This window comes from Salmo salar, chromosome 24 (genome assembly GCF_965601325.2).
Source record: "Salmo salar chromosome 24, fSalSal1, whole genome shotgun sequence".
NCBI lineage: Eukaryota > Metazoa > Chordata > Actinopteri > Salmoniformes > Salmonidae > Salmo > Salmo salar.
Window position 1 is genome coordinate 2,237,330 of NC_138314.1, and position 14,527 is coordinate 2,251,856.

Genomic DNA, 14,527 nt, shown 5'->3' on the forward strand with positions numbered 1-14,527 from the left:
ACATGTCTGGTTAACTTTTTTTTAACTGCTGGGCCAAATCATCTCTGTATAAGTCTGGTCAACCATTACATCATTGGTATGAAAATCAATTTTTTCCAAGTCTGGCCTATATTAATATTATATGATCCATCTAATTGCCAATGGAAAAACACAAATCTCTTGAACAATTGGCCATTGTTGCCAACCTTCTTCAGTTGGCTTCCTTCCTGCAATCTAACTAACTAAGGTGATACTCACTATCTTGGCGGTCTTCCCACATTTGCGTAGCTGCTGCACAGCGAAGGAATGAGGCACGTTGTCCATGAGGATGGAGTTGACTTGGATCACACGGTCATTTTCACTGGGGAGGGAAGCAACAAACACAACACACAGTTCACACAAAACCTCAAATAAAAGGGTTCTAGGGGCGCACCTGAATAGTCTAAAATGGCTTCCTCTCATTGTGTTCTTTCTTTCTTTCTTTCTTTCTTTCTTTCTTTCTTTCTTTCTTTCTTTCTTTCTTTCTTTCTTTCTTTCTTTCTTTCTTTCTTTCTTTCGTACTGATTTGGAGAAAAAAAAGCAGTGTAACGTACAACAGTAGTCCATCAGCTGGTCCTCCCTGCAAGACGTCTGACACGATGATTGACATCTCTCCATTCTCCACGTTGGGGTTGTCCCGCCCCCCCGACACAGCGATACCAAACCCCATCTTGGAGTCCTGCATGCAGGACACATAGACATAGAGAGACATAGAGAGAGAGACATAGAGAGAGAGACATAGAGAGAGAGACATAGAGAGAGAGACATAGAGAGAGAGACAGAGAGAGAGAGACAGAGAGAGAGAGACACAGAGAGAGAGACACAGAGAGAGAGACACAGAGAGAGAGACACAGAGAGAGAGACACAGAGAGAGAGACAGACACATTGAAAGAGACAGACACATTGAAAGAGACAGAGACAGACAGATAATTAAGCTGGGGGTTGGGCAATGGAAAGATATAGGGTTGAAATTGGACAGGGGAATGGGATTGGGAGGTCAGACAAACAAATGGGTTGAAATTGAATGAGAGAGTAGATAGACAGACAGGTAGAGAGAGCATGGTAACATTGGCTGGGTTGAAGGGTTGACTACAACCACATAGATGGGAAAGATGGGAGGACATCGGTTGGTGGGGCGAGGGAGGAGGGGGGAGCAGACAGCTTGCATTTCCAATTTGGCTCTAACAGTCTCTGCCCTGAATGACACATGTATCACAACCCACAGGTTTAGAGGGACATAGAGGAGGGAGAGAGGGGGAGAGAAAGAAAGAGACCAGGAGAGATGTGCAAGACGGATAGAAAACAATCACACGCATGCACACACTCGCTCTAGTCCAAGTAGTAGACATGACAAATCTCCCACGAAAAGAGAGAGGGATAGAGAAAGAGAGAGGAATAGAGAAAGAGAGAGAGTGAAAGCGAGAGAGCACGAGCGTGAGAGAGGGATAGAAAGATAGAGAAAGCAGGTCAACCTTGGAGCTCTTGGCTATCAAAGGAGAAGCAAGACATCTCCTGTCCGTCTAAATGAAGATGCATTAGAGGAGGAGTAACAGACACACACACACACACAGTAAATGGGGGAAATGGAGAGCAGGGTATTAGTCAGAGACGTGGTTTCCCCTAACAACACTTACCTCCTTAGTGTGTCAAATGAACTCAGCAAAAAAAGAAAGGTCCCTTTTTCAGGACTCTGTCTTTCAAAGATAATTTGTAAAAATCCAAATAACTTCACAGATCTTCATTGTAAAGGGTTTAAACACTGTTTCCCATGCTTGTTCAATGAACCATAAACAATTAATGAACATGCACCTGTGGAACGGTCGTTAAGAAACAACAGCTTACAGACAGTAGCCAATTAAGGTCACAGTTATGAAAACTTAGGACACTAAAGAGGCCTTTCTACTGACTCTGAAAAACACAAAAAGAAAGATGCCCAGGGTTCCTGCCCATCTGCGTGAACGTGCCTTAGGCATGCTGCAAGGAGGCATGAGGACTGCAGATGTGGCCAGGGCAATAAATTGCAATGTCCATACTGTGAGAGGCCTAAGACAACTCTACAGGGAGACAGGACGGACAGCTGATCGTCCTCGCGGTGGCAGACCACGTGTAACAACACCTGAACAGGATCGGTACATCCAAACATCACACCTGCGGGACAGGTACAGGATGGCAACAACAACTGTCCGAGTTACACCAGGAACGCACAATCCCTCCATCAGTGCTCAGACTGTCCACAATAGGCTGAGAGAGGCTGGACTGAGGGCTTGTAGGCTTGTTGTAAGGCAGGTCCTCACCAGACATCACCAGCAACAACGTTGCCTATGGGCACAAACCCACCGTCGCTGGACCAGACAGGACTGGCAAAAAGTGCTCTCCACTGACGAGTCACGGTTTTGTCTCACCAGGGGTGATGGTAGGATTCGCGTTTATCGTCGATGGAATGAGCTTTACACCGAGGCCTGTACTCTGGAGCGGGATCGATTTGGAAGTGGAGGGTCCATCATGGTCTGGGGCAGTGTGTCACAGTATCATCGGACTGAGCTTGTTGTCATTGCAGGCAATCTCAACATTGTGTGTTACAGGGAAGACATCCTCCTCCCTCATGTGGTACCCTTCCTGCAGGCTCATCCTGACATGACCCTCCAGCATAATGCCACCAGCCATACTGCTCGTTCTGTGCGTGATTTCCTGCAAGACAGGAATGTCAGTGTTCTGACATGGCCAGCGAAGGGCCCGGATCTCCATCCCATTGAGCACATCTGGGACCTTTTGGATCGGAGGGTGAGGGCTAGGGCCATTCCCCCCAGAAATGTCCGGGAACTTGCAGGTGACTTGGTGGAAGAGTGGGGTAACATCTCACAGCAAGAACTGGCAAATCTGGTGCAGTCCATGAGGAGATGCACTGCAGCACTTAACGCAGCTGGTGGCCACACCAGATACTGACTATTACTTTTGATTTTGACCTATGTGTCCCTTTGTTCAGGGACACATTATTCAATTTCTGTTAGTCACATGTCTGTGGAACTTGTTCAGTTTATGTCTCAGTTGTTGAATCTTGTTATGTTCATACAAATATTTCAGTTTGCTGAAAATAAATGCAGCTGACAGTGAGAACACATTTCTTTTTTTGCGGAGTTTAGATGCCCTTTTTCCAAGCTCTGTGATGTCACATTCTCCATCACTGTGTTTATAGTTGATCTGATAACATTGATTCTATATCTGTCCCAAATGGCACCCTACTCCCTACATAGTGCACTACATTTGACCAGAGCCCTATGCGCCCTAGTCAAAAGTAGTGCACTATATAGGGAATAGGGTGCCCTATGGGGCATGGTCAAGAGTATTTACATTTTTTATTTATCTAGGAAAGTCAGTTAAGAACTGTCACGATTCCCACCGACGGTGGCGCCCCCTCCTGCTCGGGTGGCGCTCGGCGGTCGTCGTCACTGGCCTATTAGCTGCCACCGATTCCCTATTGCTTTTCCCTTTTTTTTTTTATTTTAGACACCTGTGGTCAATTAGCCATTAGAGGGGCTATTTAGTTTAGCTGGCCCGCTCCTATGTTGTGCGGGATTCATTTGTTGTTATCGACTGTCTTGTTCGTGTCGGCTTGGCATTGTCACACCTTGTATTTATTCCCTTGTGTTTGGGAACTTTGTTTTCGTCCTTCAAAGTGTTATTAAAAACACCACTCCCTGTGCTCGTTGCATCCTGCGCCTCATTCCTACAAACACGACTACCAACGCCGTTACAGAATCCCGCACCAAGATAAAGGCATGGAATCAGCGGAAGCAGCGGGCACTCCTCTGCCCTCGATGGAGGAACGCGTGCTCCACCACACGACAGTCCTACATCGCATCGGATCGGCAATGGACCAGATGATGGAGAGGATGGACCGATGGGAGAGAAGTGGTATCCTCTCTCCACCTCCACCTCCCCTGATACAGCCATCTTCGCCTCCCACGACGTCTGGCTCTGGCGCGCTTCGTTTGGCGCTCCCGAGGGAGTACGATGGGGCGGCGGCTGGGTGCCAGGGGTTTTTGCTCCAGCTTGAGCTGTACCTGGCCACCGTCAGACCTGCTCCCACGGGGGAGGAGAGCGTGAGTGCCCTCGTTTCCTGCCTGACGGGCCGAGCTCTGGAGTGGGCTAATGCGGTCTGGAACGGTCCAGACTCGGCGAGGGACCACTACCCAGAGTTCACCCGCCGCTTTCGGCCGTGTTCGACCACCCTCCGGAAGGAAGAGCGGCGGGTGAACGGCTGTTCCACCTCAGGCAGGAGACGAGGAGTGCTCAGGACTTCGCGCTGGAGTTCAGGACCTTGGCTGCTGGGGCGGGGTGGAACGACAGGGCCCTCATAGACCACTACCGCTGCAGTCTCCGGGCGGACGTCCGCAGGGAGCTGGCCTGTCGGGACACAGCTCTGTCCCTGGACGAGCTGATAGACATGTCCATACGTCTGGACAATTTGCTGGCTGCCCGCGGGCGTTTGGAGAGGGTCCTGCCCGTTCCACCCCCGCCCCTACTCCTATGGAGGTAGGGGGGGCCGTGCCAAGGGGCACCGGAGGGGGTGGCTCCTCCTGCACCAGCTGTGGTCGGAGAGGACACACGGCCGACCGGTGCTGGAGGAGCCAGTCTGGGAGTCGAGAGGGCAGGCAGAACACTTCTCGGTCACCTCAGGTGAGTCAGCACCAGATTCACCCAGAACCCCCTGTTGGTCACGTGTTTTTACCTGTTTGTTTACTAAATTTTTTCCCTCTTCCCAGCATAGGGCGCTAGTCGTTATCGCATTTCCACCACGGGGGTGGTGATGGAGTGTGACCGCGTTAAGGCCGTGCGTAATTGGCCGACTCCAACCACGGTGAAGGAGGTGCAGCGGTTCTTAGGCTTTGCCAATTACTACCAGAGGTTTATCCGGGGTTTTGGCCAGGTAGCGGCTCCCACTACCTCACTGCTGAAGGGGGGGCCGGTGCGTTTGCGAAGGTCGATGGAGGCGGACGGAGCCTTCAAGAAGTTGAAGACGCTGTTCACCGACGCACCGTGTCGGCGCACCCGGACCCGTCTTTAGCGTTCGTAGTGGAGGTGGACGCATCCGAGGCTGGGGTGGGTGCCGTGCTATCACAGCGCTTGGGTACGCCATCGAAACTCCGCCCCTGCGCTTTCTTTTCGAAGAAGCTCAGTTCGGCGGAGCGTAACTACGATGTGGGGGACAGGGAGTTGCTAGCAGTGGTCAAGGCCCTGAGGGTGTGGCGGCACTGGCTTGAGGGGGCTAAACACCCCTTTCTCATCTGGACCGACCACCGAAACCTGGAGTACATCCGGGCAGCGAGGAGACTGAATCCACGTCAGGTGAGGTGGGCCATGTTCTTCGCCCGGTTTAGGTTTACCATCTCCTATAGACCGGGTTCCCTGAATACTAAAGCCGACGCGCCTTCCCGTCTCTATGACACGGAGGACCGGCCCATCGATCCAACTCCCATCATTCCAGCCTCTACGCTGGTGGCACCAGTGGTATGGGAGGTGGACGCGGACATCGAGCGGGCATTGGTGTTGGAACCTGCGCCTGCGCAGGTGCCCGTGGGGCGCATGTATGTGCCGCTCGGTGTTCGTGATCGGTTGATTTGGTGGGCGCACACGCTACCTACTGCGGGTCATCCTGGTGAGGCGAGGACAGTGCGGAGTCTAAGGGGGAAGTACTGGTGGCCCACCTTGGCTAAGGACGTGAGGTCCTATGTCTCTTCCTGTTCGGTGTGTGCCCAGAGTAAGGCTCCTAGGCATCTACCGAGAGGGAAGTTACAGCCCCTCCCCGTTCCACAACGACCATGGTTGCACCTGTCCATCGACTTCTTGACAGATCTTCCCCCCTCTCAGGGGAACACGGCGATTCTGGTGGTTGTGGATCGGTTCTCTAAGTCCTGCCGTCTCCTCCCATTGCCCGGTCTCCCTACAGCCCTGCAGACTGCGGAGGCCCTATTTACCCACATCTTCCGGCACTACGGGGTGCCGGAGGACATTGTCTCTGATCGAGGTTCCCAGTTCACATCCAGGGTCTGGAGAGCGTTTATGGAGCGGCTGGGGGTCTCGGTCAGTTTGACCTCCGGTTATCACCCCGAGAGCAATGGGCAGGCAGAGAGGGTGAACCAGGAGGTGGGCAGGTTCCTGAGGTCGTATTGCCAGGACCGGCCAGGGTAGTGGGCGAGGTATATTCCCTGGGCTGAATTAGCCCAGAACTCACTTCGCCACTCCTCTACTAACATATCACCCTTTCAGTGCGTGTTAGGTTACCAGCCGGTCCTGGCACCATGGCACCGGAGCCAGACCGAGGCTCCTGCGGTGGAGGACTGGGTCCAGCACTCCAAGGAGACCTGGAGAGCCGTCCAGGACTCACTAAAGGAGGCCAGTGCGCGGCAGAGGAGGAGTGCTGACCGCCACTGCAGTGAGGCGCCCGTGTTCGCACCGGGAGACAGGGTCTGGCTCTCAACCCAGAACCTGCCCCTCCGCGTGCCCTGCCGGAAGCTGGGGCCGCAGTGTGTGGGGCCCTTCAAAGTCCTGAGGAGGATAAATGAGGTGTGTTATCGGTTGCAACTCCCTTCCTATTACCGTATTAACCCCTCGTTTCATGTGTCTCTCCTCAGGCCGGTGGTAGCTGGTCCCCTTCAAGAAGATGAGGTGCCGGAGGTCCCTCCGCCCCCTCTGGACATCGGGGGTCCCCGGCGTACAGCATACGGGCCATTCTGGACTCGAGATGCCGGGCAAGGGGCCTGCAGTACCTCGTGGACTGAGGGGTACGGCCCGGAGGAGAGGTTGCTGGGTGCCCGCGGAGGACGTCCTGGACCCATCTATGTTGAGGGATTTCCACCACCTCCATCCGGATCGCCCTGCGCCTCGCCCTCCGGGTCGACCTCGAGGCCGGTGTCGGCGCGCTGCGGGAGCCGCGCGTCAGGAGGGGGGTATTGTCACGATTCCCACCGACGGTGGCGCCCCCTCCTGCTCGGGTGGCGCTCGGCGGTTGTCGTCACCGGCCTATTAGCTGCCACCGATTCCCTATTGCTTTTCCCTTTTTTTAAATTTTAGACACCTGTGGTCAATTAGCCATTAGAGGGGCTATTTAGTTTAGCTGGCCCACTCCTATGTTGTGCGGGATTAATTTGTTGTTATCGACTGTCTTGTTCGTGTCGGCTTGGCATTGTCGCACCTTGTATTTATTCCCTTGTGTTTGGGAACTTTGTTTCCGTCCTTCAAAGTGTTATTAAAAAACACCACTCCCTGTGCTCGTTGCTTCCTGCGCCTCATTCCTACAAACACGACTACCAACGACGTTACAAGAACAAATTCTTATTTATAATGACAGCCTAGGAACAGTGGGTTAACTGTCTTGTTCAGGGGCAGAATGACAGATTTATACCTTGTCAGCTAAGGGATTTGATCTAGCAACCTTTCAGTTTCTGGCCCAACGCTCTAACCACTAGGCTACCTGCCGCCCTATATTTCCTATATAGTAGTGCACTATATAGTAAATGGGGTGCCATTTGGGAAGCGGTCTGTTTGTTGTTAATCTGATAATGTTGATAAAAACGTTGATCCTATCTACTACAGTCAGTGACTACAGAGACATCCTCTCTTCTGGGGATACTGTGCCTGACTGGAGGCTTCAGTAAAGGGAGTTGAGATTCACATACACGCATGCATGCACGCATGCGTATTTCGCGCACATACACACACGGTGAGAGCTAGGGCTGGGCGGTATACCGTATTTTACTATATACACCGGTATTTATGCACGGACCGGTTTGGGTTTTTACATTCTCTGTGCAGCTTTCCACACAGACCTAGTCCCATCCCGTCACTCAAGGAGCGCATTTGTTGTTGCTTGACCACGAGACATTTTCGTTCAGTCTGCATGGTCAATGCAGCACATCCAACAATGCTGATGACAACAATGTTGTTTTCACTTTGATCTTAATATAAATCCACAAGCATTCTATAATTACAATATTAGTTTGTGTTTCTTACATCTGCAAACAGCTAGATTGTATTTTCTTAACAAGTTAAGCTAAATCGTGTTAGCTGGCTAGCTAATAAAAGTACTGAGTCAGAGCAAACGTAGCTAACTAATACAGCCTGATACCAGTACTGGTGGAGGCTAAAATCAGCATGTTGTTTACGCAACAGTATCTTCTAAATCAAAGAGGAATAGGCGAAGCATGATTATGTTAGCTATATGAATAAATATTTAATGTAGTCAAAGATTATAGGGTCCCCTAGGAAACACTGAACATCACTTTGGTTCCTACCCTGTCACAATAAGTTGTCCGTGGCATTTTCATTAGTTGTCATGTCAAACAACACTGTATTCAAAGTGCCCACTATTATTTATATTCTAACTATAGAATTATAATAAACATTCCATTTCCATGATTCCAAAAGTTTACCCAAGTGTTTTGATCTAAATCGCAATTGCAACATTTGGTTAAAAATAAGGCCTAGTATTTTTGCCCATATCATGGCAGTGTGGAAATGATCTCAAATGAGTACAGGAAATGCAGAAAATTATTTTAGGGTGAAAGTTGAATTGAACAGTATAAAACAATCCAAATGGAGAAAGACCCATTGAAATAATTTAGAATATATGTGTTGCCACCCAAGGGTCACACACTACACATAAAGCAAATGTATAACTTTCATGAATCAAAAACATAAAATACCATCAAATACCGTCAACAATTTGAAAAATACCATATGATATGATATTTTGGCCACATCGCCCAGCCCTAGTGAGAGCCAACACAAACCAGAGAGATTCCATACAAAAACAGGGACAAGAAAAGACCATGATTTGGAATATTTTCACAAGATTTAATTCATAGAATGGTCCTTTGGAGGAAGAATTGTTGACAAATATTCAAGATTTTTATCAAAAAACTAAATAAATTATAATTATGACATTTTGGCCTTACCCATGCCTCCTTTAAGCCTCCACAATGGTGTCATATGAAGCTTTACTGCTTGCTCTGCACTATGAGTAGTGTTTTTATTTAAATACATTTTTTTACGTTCATTTATGAATATTGTACCATATCAATATGAATAATATTTTGCAAATGTTTTAATAAACTCAGCAAAAAAAGAAACGTCCTCTCACTGTCAACTGTGTTAATTTTCAGCAAACTTAACATGGGCAAATATTTGTATGAACATAAGATTCAACAACTGAGACAGACATGTGACTAACAGACATGGAATAATGTGTCCCTGAACAAAGGATGGGGGGTGGTCAAAATCAAAAGTAACAGTCAGTATCTGGTGTGGACACCAGCTGCATTAAGTACCGCAGTGCATCTCCTCCTCATTGACTGCACCAGATTTGCCAGTTCTTGCTGTGAGATGTTACCCCACTCTTCCACCAAGGCACCTGCAAGTTCCCAGACATTTCTGGGGAGAATGGCCCTAGCCCTCACCCTCCGATCCAACAGGTCCCAGACGTGCTCAATGGGATTGAGATCTGGGCTCTTCGCTGGCCATGGCAGAACACTGACATTCCTGTCTTGCAGGAAATCACGCACAGAACGATCAGTATGGCTGGTGGCATTGTCATGCTGGAGGGTCATGTCAGGATGAGCCTGCACAACAAGCTCAGACCGATGACGCTGTGACACACTGCCACAGATCATGACGGACCCTTCACCTCCAAATCGATCCCGCTCCAGAGTACAGGCCTCGGGGTAACGCTCATTCCATCCACGATAAACGTAAATCCGACCATCATCTCTGGTGAGTCAAAACCGCGACTCGTCAGTGAAGAGCACTTTTTGCCAGTTCTGTCTGGTCCAGCGACGGTGGGTTTGTGCCCGTAGGCGACGTTGTTGCCGGTGATGTCTGGTGAGGACCTGCCTTACAACAGGCCTACAAGCCTTCAGTCCAGCCTCTCTCAGCCTATTAGGGACAGTCTGAGCACTGATGGAGGGATTGTGCGTTCCTGGTGTAACTTGGGCAGTTGTTGCTGCCATCCTGTACCTGTCCCGCAGGTGTGATGTTTGGATGTACCGATCCTGTACAGGTGTTGTTACACGTGGTCTGCCACTGTGAGGACGATCAGCTGTCCATCCTGCCTCCCTGTAGCGCTGTCTTAGGCCTCTCACAGTACAGACATTGCCAATTATTTCCCTGGCCACATCTGCAGTCCTCATGCCTCCTTGCAGCATGCCTAAGGCACGTTCCCGCAGATGAGCAGGAACCCTGGGCATCTTTCTTTTTGTGTTTTTCAGAGTCAGTAGAAAGGCCTCTTTAGTGTCCTAAGTTGTCATAACGGTGACCTTAATTGGCTACCGTCTGTAAGCTGTTAGTGTCTTAACGACCGTTCCACAGGTGCATGTTCATTAATTGTTTATGGTTCATTGAACAAGCATGGGAAATAGTGTTTAAACTCTTTACAATGGAGATCTGTGAAGTTATTTTTGATTTTTAGAAATTATCTCTGAAAGACAGGGTCCTGAAAAAGGGATGTTTCTTTTTTTTGCTGAGTTTATATCATTGAACATCATGTGAAAAAATATATGAAATAAAAATACTAATATTACAGAGCAAGCAGTAAAGCTTTATATGACACCAATACAGAGTCTTAAAGGTCTTGAACAGTTATTCTGAAAAGTACTTTTTCCTCTCATGGATAACTACCAGGAAGTTTGAAAAGACAGAGTGAGTGGGCAAGGAGCTTATATTCATGAGCTCGCCTTGAATGACTGCTCTTTGAAACACCTACAGTATGTCAAGCAACTTGGATGCATTGAGCAGTGTTGCAGTAAATGTGGTGATACACAAAGTAACTCAAACAACATTTAAATTGCATCAATTCTATAATACTTTTATTTATCTCCCGTTTGGCATTTCTCTTGTGATGCGTTTCACAGCAGCACTGACGGATGTGTTAACTTGACAACAGCGTCAGAGTTTTGAACTACCCTTCACCCCCTTTTGTTCCATGCTGGCTGAAGACCTACCTAACATCATAAACAGATGAAAGGGGAAAAATTTGAGTATCTTTGCCATAGATGAATAGGGTAAACTTGTAATTATATTTGGTGACACCCAACAGTGAAATGTTGGTCACAATTAGAGTAGCTATCTAGGTATATAAATCACACCCACCTGCAAACACCCCTTCTCCGATGTTGGTTACAAGACGGTACTTATTTAAATGATCATGTTACTATTGGTCTATTAAAATTAGAGTTAAGGTGATGTCACCTTGTTCCCTTAGTAATGAATCCAAGTGCTTGACATGGGGGAGGGGACCAGTAACTTTATGATCAAACTTTATCAATGTAGAAGCAACAGTCACTTTTCATACTTTGGTTATCATAGTTTGATCTGGTTTCCTTCAAATATCATCCAATTTCATGAAAACATGATTTTGACTGTTCATTACCTTTAAAGTAGTCCTGGGTAAGGCCAACATGTCATAAATATGCCAACCTAGATTCATTATTCTCAACTACGCTTTCAGATACAAATACAAATATGTCAACAAACCTTCTTTCAAAGGACAATTCTATGGATTACATTTAATGAAAATCACCAAAATCAGGGTGTTTTAATGTCCTGGTTTCAAATGGAATCAACTCACCTGCTATGGTCCTTTGCTGATGGCAAAGGCAAAACACCACACACACTACACTGTGAACATCCACTGGGGAGAGACCATAGGAGAGAAATCCAGGGCCAGTACATTTAAAAGTCACAGGTTAACTACCCCTTTGTAGTCTCTCTCACACACACACACACACACACACACAAATATATAGAGCATTCGGAAAGTATTCAGACCCCTTGACTTTTGTTATGTTACAGCCGTATTCTAAAACGGATTACATTTTTTCCCCTCAATCTACACACAATACCCCATAACGACAAAGCAAAAATAGGTTTAGAAATGTTTGCAAATGTATATTAAAAAAAGATCTGAAATATCACATTTACATATTATTCAGTACTATGTTGAAGTACTTTTGGGAGCAATTACAGCCTCAAGTCTTCTTGGGTATGACGCTGCAAGCTTGGCACACCTGTATTTGGGAGTTTTCCCCATTTTTTTCTGCAGAATTTCAAGCTCTGTCAGGTTGGATGGGGAGCGTCGCTACACAGCTATTTCCAGGTCTCTCTAGAGATGTTTGATCAGGTTCAAGTCCGGGTTCTGGCTGGGCCACTCAAGGACATTCAGAGACTTGTCCCGAAGCCACTCCTGCGTTGTCTTGGCTGTGTGCTTCAGATCGTTGTCCTGTTGGAAGGTAAACCTTGGCCCCAGTCTGAGGTCATGAGCACTCTGGAGTAGGTTTTCATCAAGGATCTCTGTACTTTGCTCCGTTCATCTATCCCTCCCAGGGATGGTGCCTGGTTTCCTCCAGACGTGACACTTGGCATTCAGGCCAAAGAGTTCAATATTGGTTTCATCAGACCAGAGAATCTTGTTTCTCATGGTCTGAGAGTCCTTTAGGTGCCTTTTGGCAAACTCCAAGTGGACTGTCATGTGCCTTTTACTGAGGAGTGGCTTACGTCTGGCCACTCTAACATAAAGGCCTGATTGGTGGAGTGCTGCAAAGATGGTTGTCCTTCTGGAAGTTTCTCCCATCTCCACAAAGGAACTCTGGAGCTCTGTCAGAGTGACCATCGGCTTCTTGGTCACCTCCCTGACCAAGGCCCTTCTCCCTTTATTGCTCAGTTTGGCCGGGCGGCCAGCTCTAGGAAGAGTCTTGGTGGTTCCAAACTTCTTCCGTTTAAGAATGATCGAGGCCACTGTGTTTGTGGGGACATTCAATGCTGCAGAAATTGGTTGGTACACTTCCCCAGATCTGTGGCTCGACGCAATCATGTCTCAGAGATCTACGGACAATTCCTTCTACCTTATGGTTTGATTTTTGTTCTGACATGCACTGTGAACTGTGGGGCCTTTCCAATTCATGTCCAATCAATTGAATTTACCACAGGTGGACTCCAATCAAGTTGTAGAAACATCAAGCGTGATCAATGGAAACAGGATGCACCTGAGCTCAATTTCAAATCTCATAGCAAAGGGTTTAAATACATACGTAAATAAGGTGTTTTCGCTTTGTCATTATGTTTTTTTACGTTTTTTTTGTCGTTATGTGTGTCGATTGATGAGAACTTTTTTTTGTAATACATTTTAGAATGAGGCTGTAACATATTTTTTTTGTGAACAAGTCAAGGGGTGTGAATATTTTCCGAATCCACTGTCTATAGACAGAGAGAGACAGAGAGAGTTCAACTCACCCTCTGTAGGTTCACAGTGTACTGCTCCCAAACAGTCTCCTCCATTCCTGAGCTCTGTGGACCGAGAACAAAACAGTTAGTAGTGATGGGGGGGAAAAAATAGATAGTTACATAACGCAGTATTATTTCGGACTATATTATAAACTCAGCAAAACAATAAACGTCCTCTCACTGTCAACTGCATTTATTTTCAGGAAATTTAACATGTGTAAATATTTGTATGAACATAACAACATTCAGCAACTGAGACATAAAATGAACAAGTTCCACAGACATGTGACTAACAGAAATTGAATAATGTGTCCCTGAACAAAGGGGGGGTAGGTCAAAATCAAAAGTAACAGTCAGTATCTGGTGTGACCACCAGCTGCATTAAGTACTGCATTGCATCTCCTCCTCATGGACTGCACCAGATTTGCCAGTTCTTGCTGTGAGATGTTACCCCACTCTTCCACCAAGGCATCTGCAAGTTCCCAGACATTTCTGGGGGGAATGGCCCTAGCCCTCACCCTCCAATCCAACAGGTCCCAGAAGCGCTCAATGGGATTGAGATCCGGGCTCTTCGCTGGCCATGGCAGAACACTGACATTCCTGTTTTGCTGGAAATCACACACAAAACGATCAGTATGGCTGGTGGCATTGTCATGCTGGAGGGTCATGTCAGGATGAGCCTGCAGGAAGGGTACCACATAAGGGAGGAGGATGTCTTCCCTGTAACGCACAGTGTTGAGATTGCCTGCAATGACAACAAGCTCAGTCAGTCCGATGATGCTGTGCCACACCGCCCCAGACCATGATGGACCCTCCACTTCCAAATCGATCCCGCTCCAGAGTACAGGCCTCGGTGTAACGCTCATTCCTTTGACGATAAACGTGAATCCGACCATCACTCCTGGTGAGACAAAACCGCGACTCGTCAGTGGAGAGCACTTTTTACCAGTCCTGTCTGGTCCAGTGACAGTGGGTTTGTGCCCATAGGCGACGTTGTTGCCGGCGATGTCTGGTGAGGAGCTGCCTTACAACAGGCCTACAAACCCTCAGTCCAGCCTCTCTCAGCCTATTGTGGACAGTCTGAGCACTGATGGAGGGATTGTGCGTTCCTGGTGTAACTCGGACAGTTGTTGTTGCCATCCTGTACCTATCCCACATGTGTGATGTTCGGATGTACCGATCCTGTGCAGATGTTGTTATACGTGGTTTGCCACTGCGAGGACGATCAGCTGTCTGT

General features: G+C 47.9%; 1 protein-coding gene across 3 annotated transcripts in view; it reads right to left on the reverse strand.

Moving 5' to 3' along the window:
* The window catches only part of LOC106584891 (tight junction protein 2), a 115,849-nt gene that overhangs the window by 24,398 nt on the left and 76,924 nt on the right, over positions 1-14,527 (reverse strand). For all 3 annotated transcript variants that reach the window (XM_014170512.3, XM_082968389.1, XM_082968388.1), the window contains 3 exons: positions 13,300-13,353; positions 573-697; positions 238-340 (listed from right to left, as the gene is read on the reverse strand). In XM_014170512.3, the coding sequence (XP_014025987.3) occupies positions 238-340; positions 573-697; positions 13,300-13,353 (282 nt within the window). The remainder of the gene's footprint in view (positions 1-237; positions 341-572; positions 698-13,299; positions 13,354-14,527) is intronic.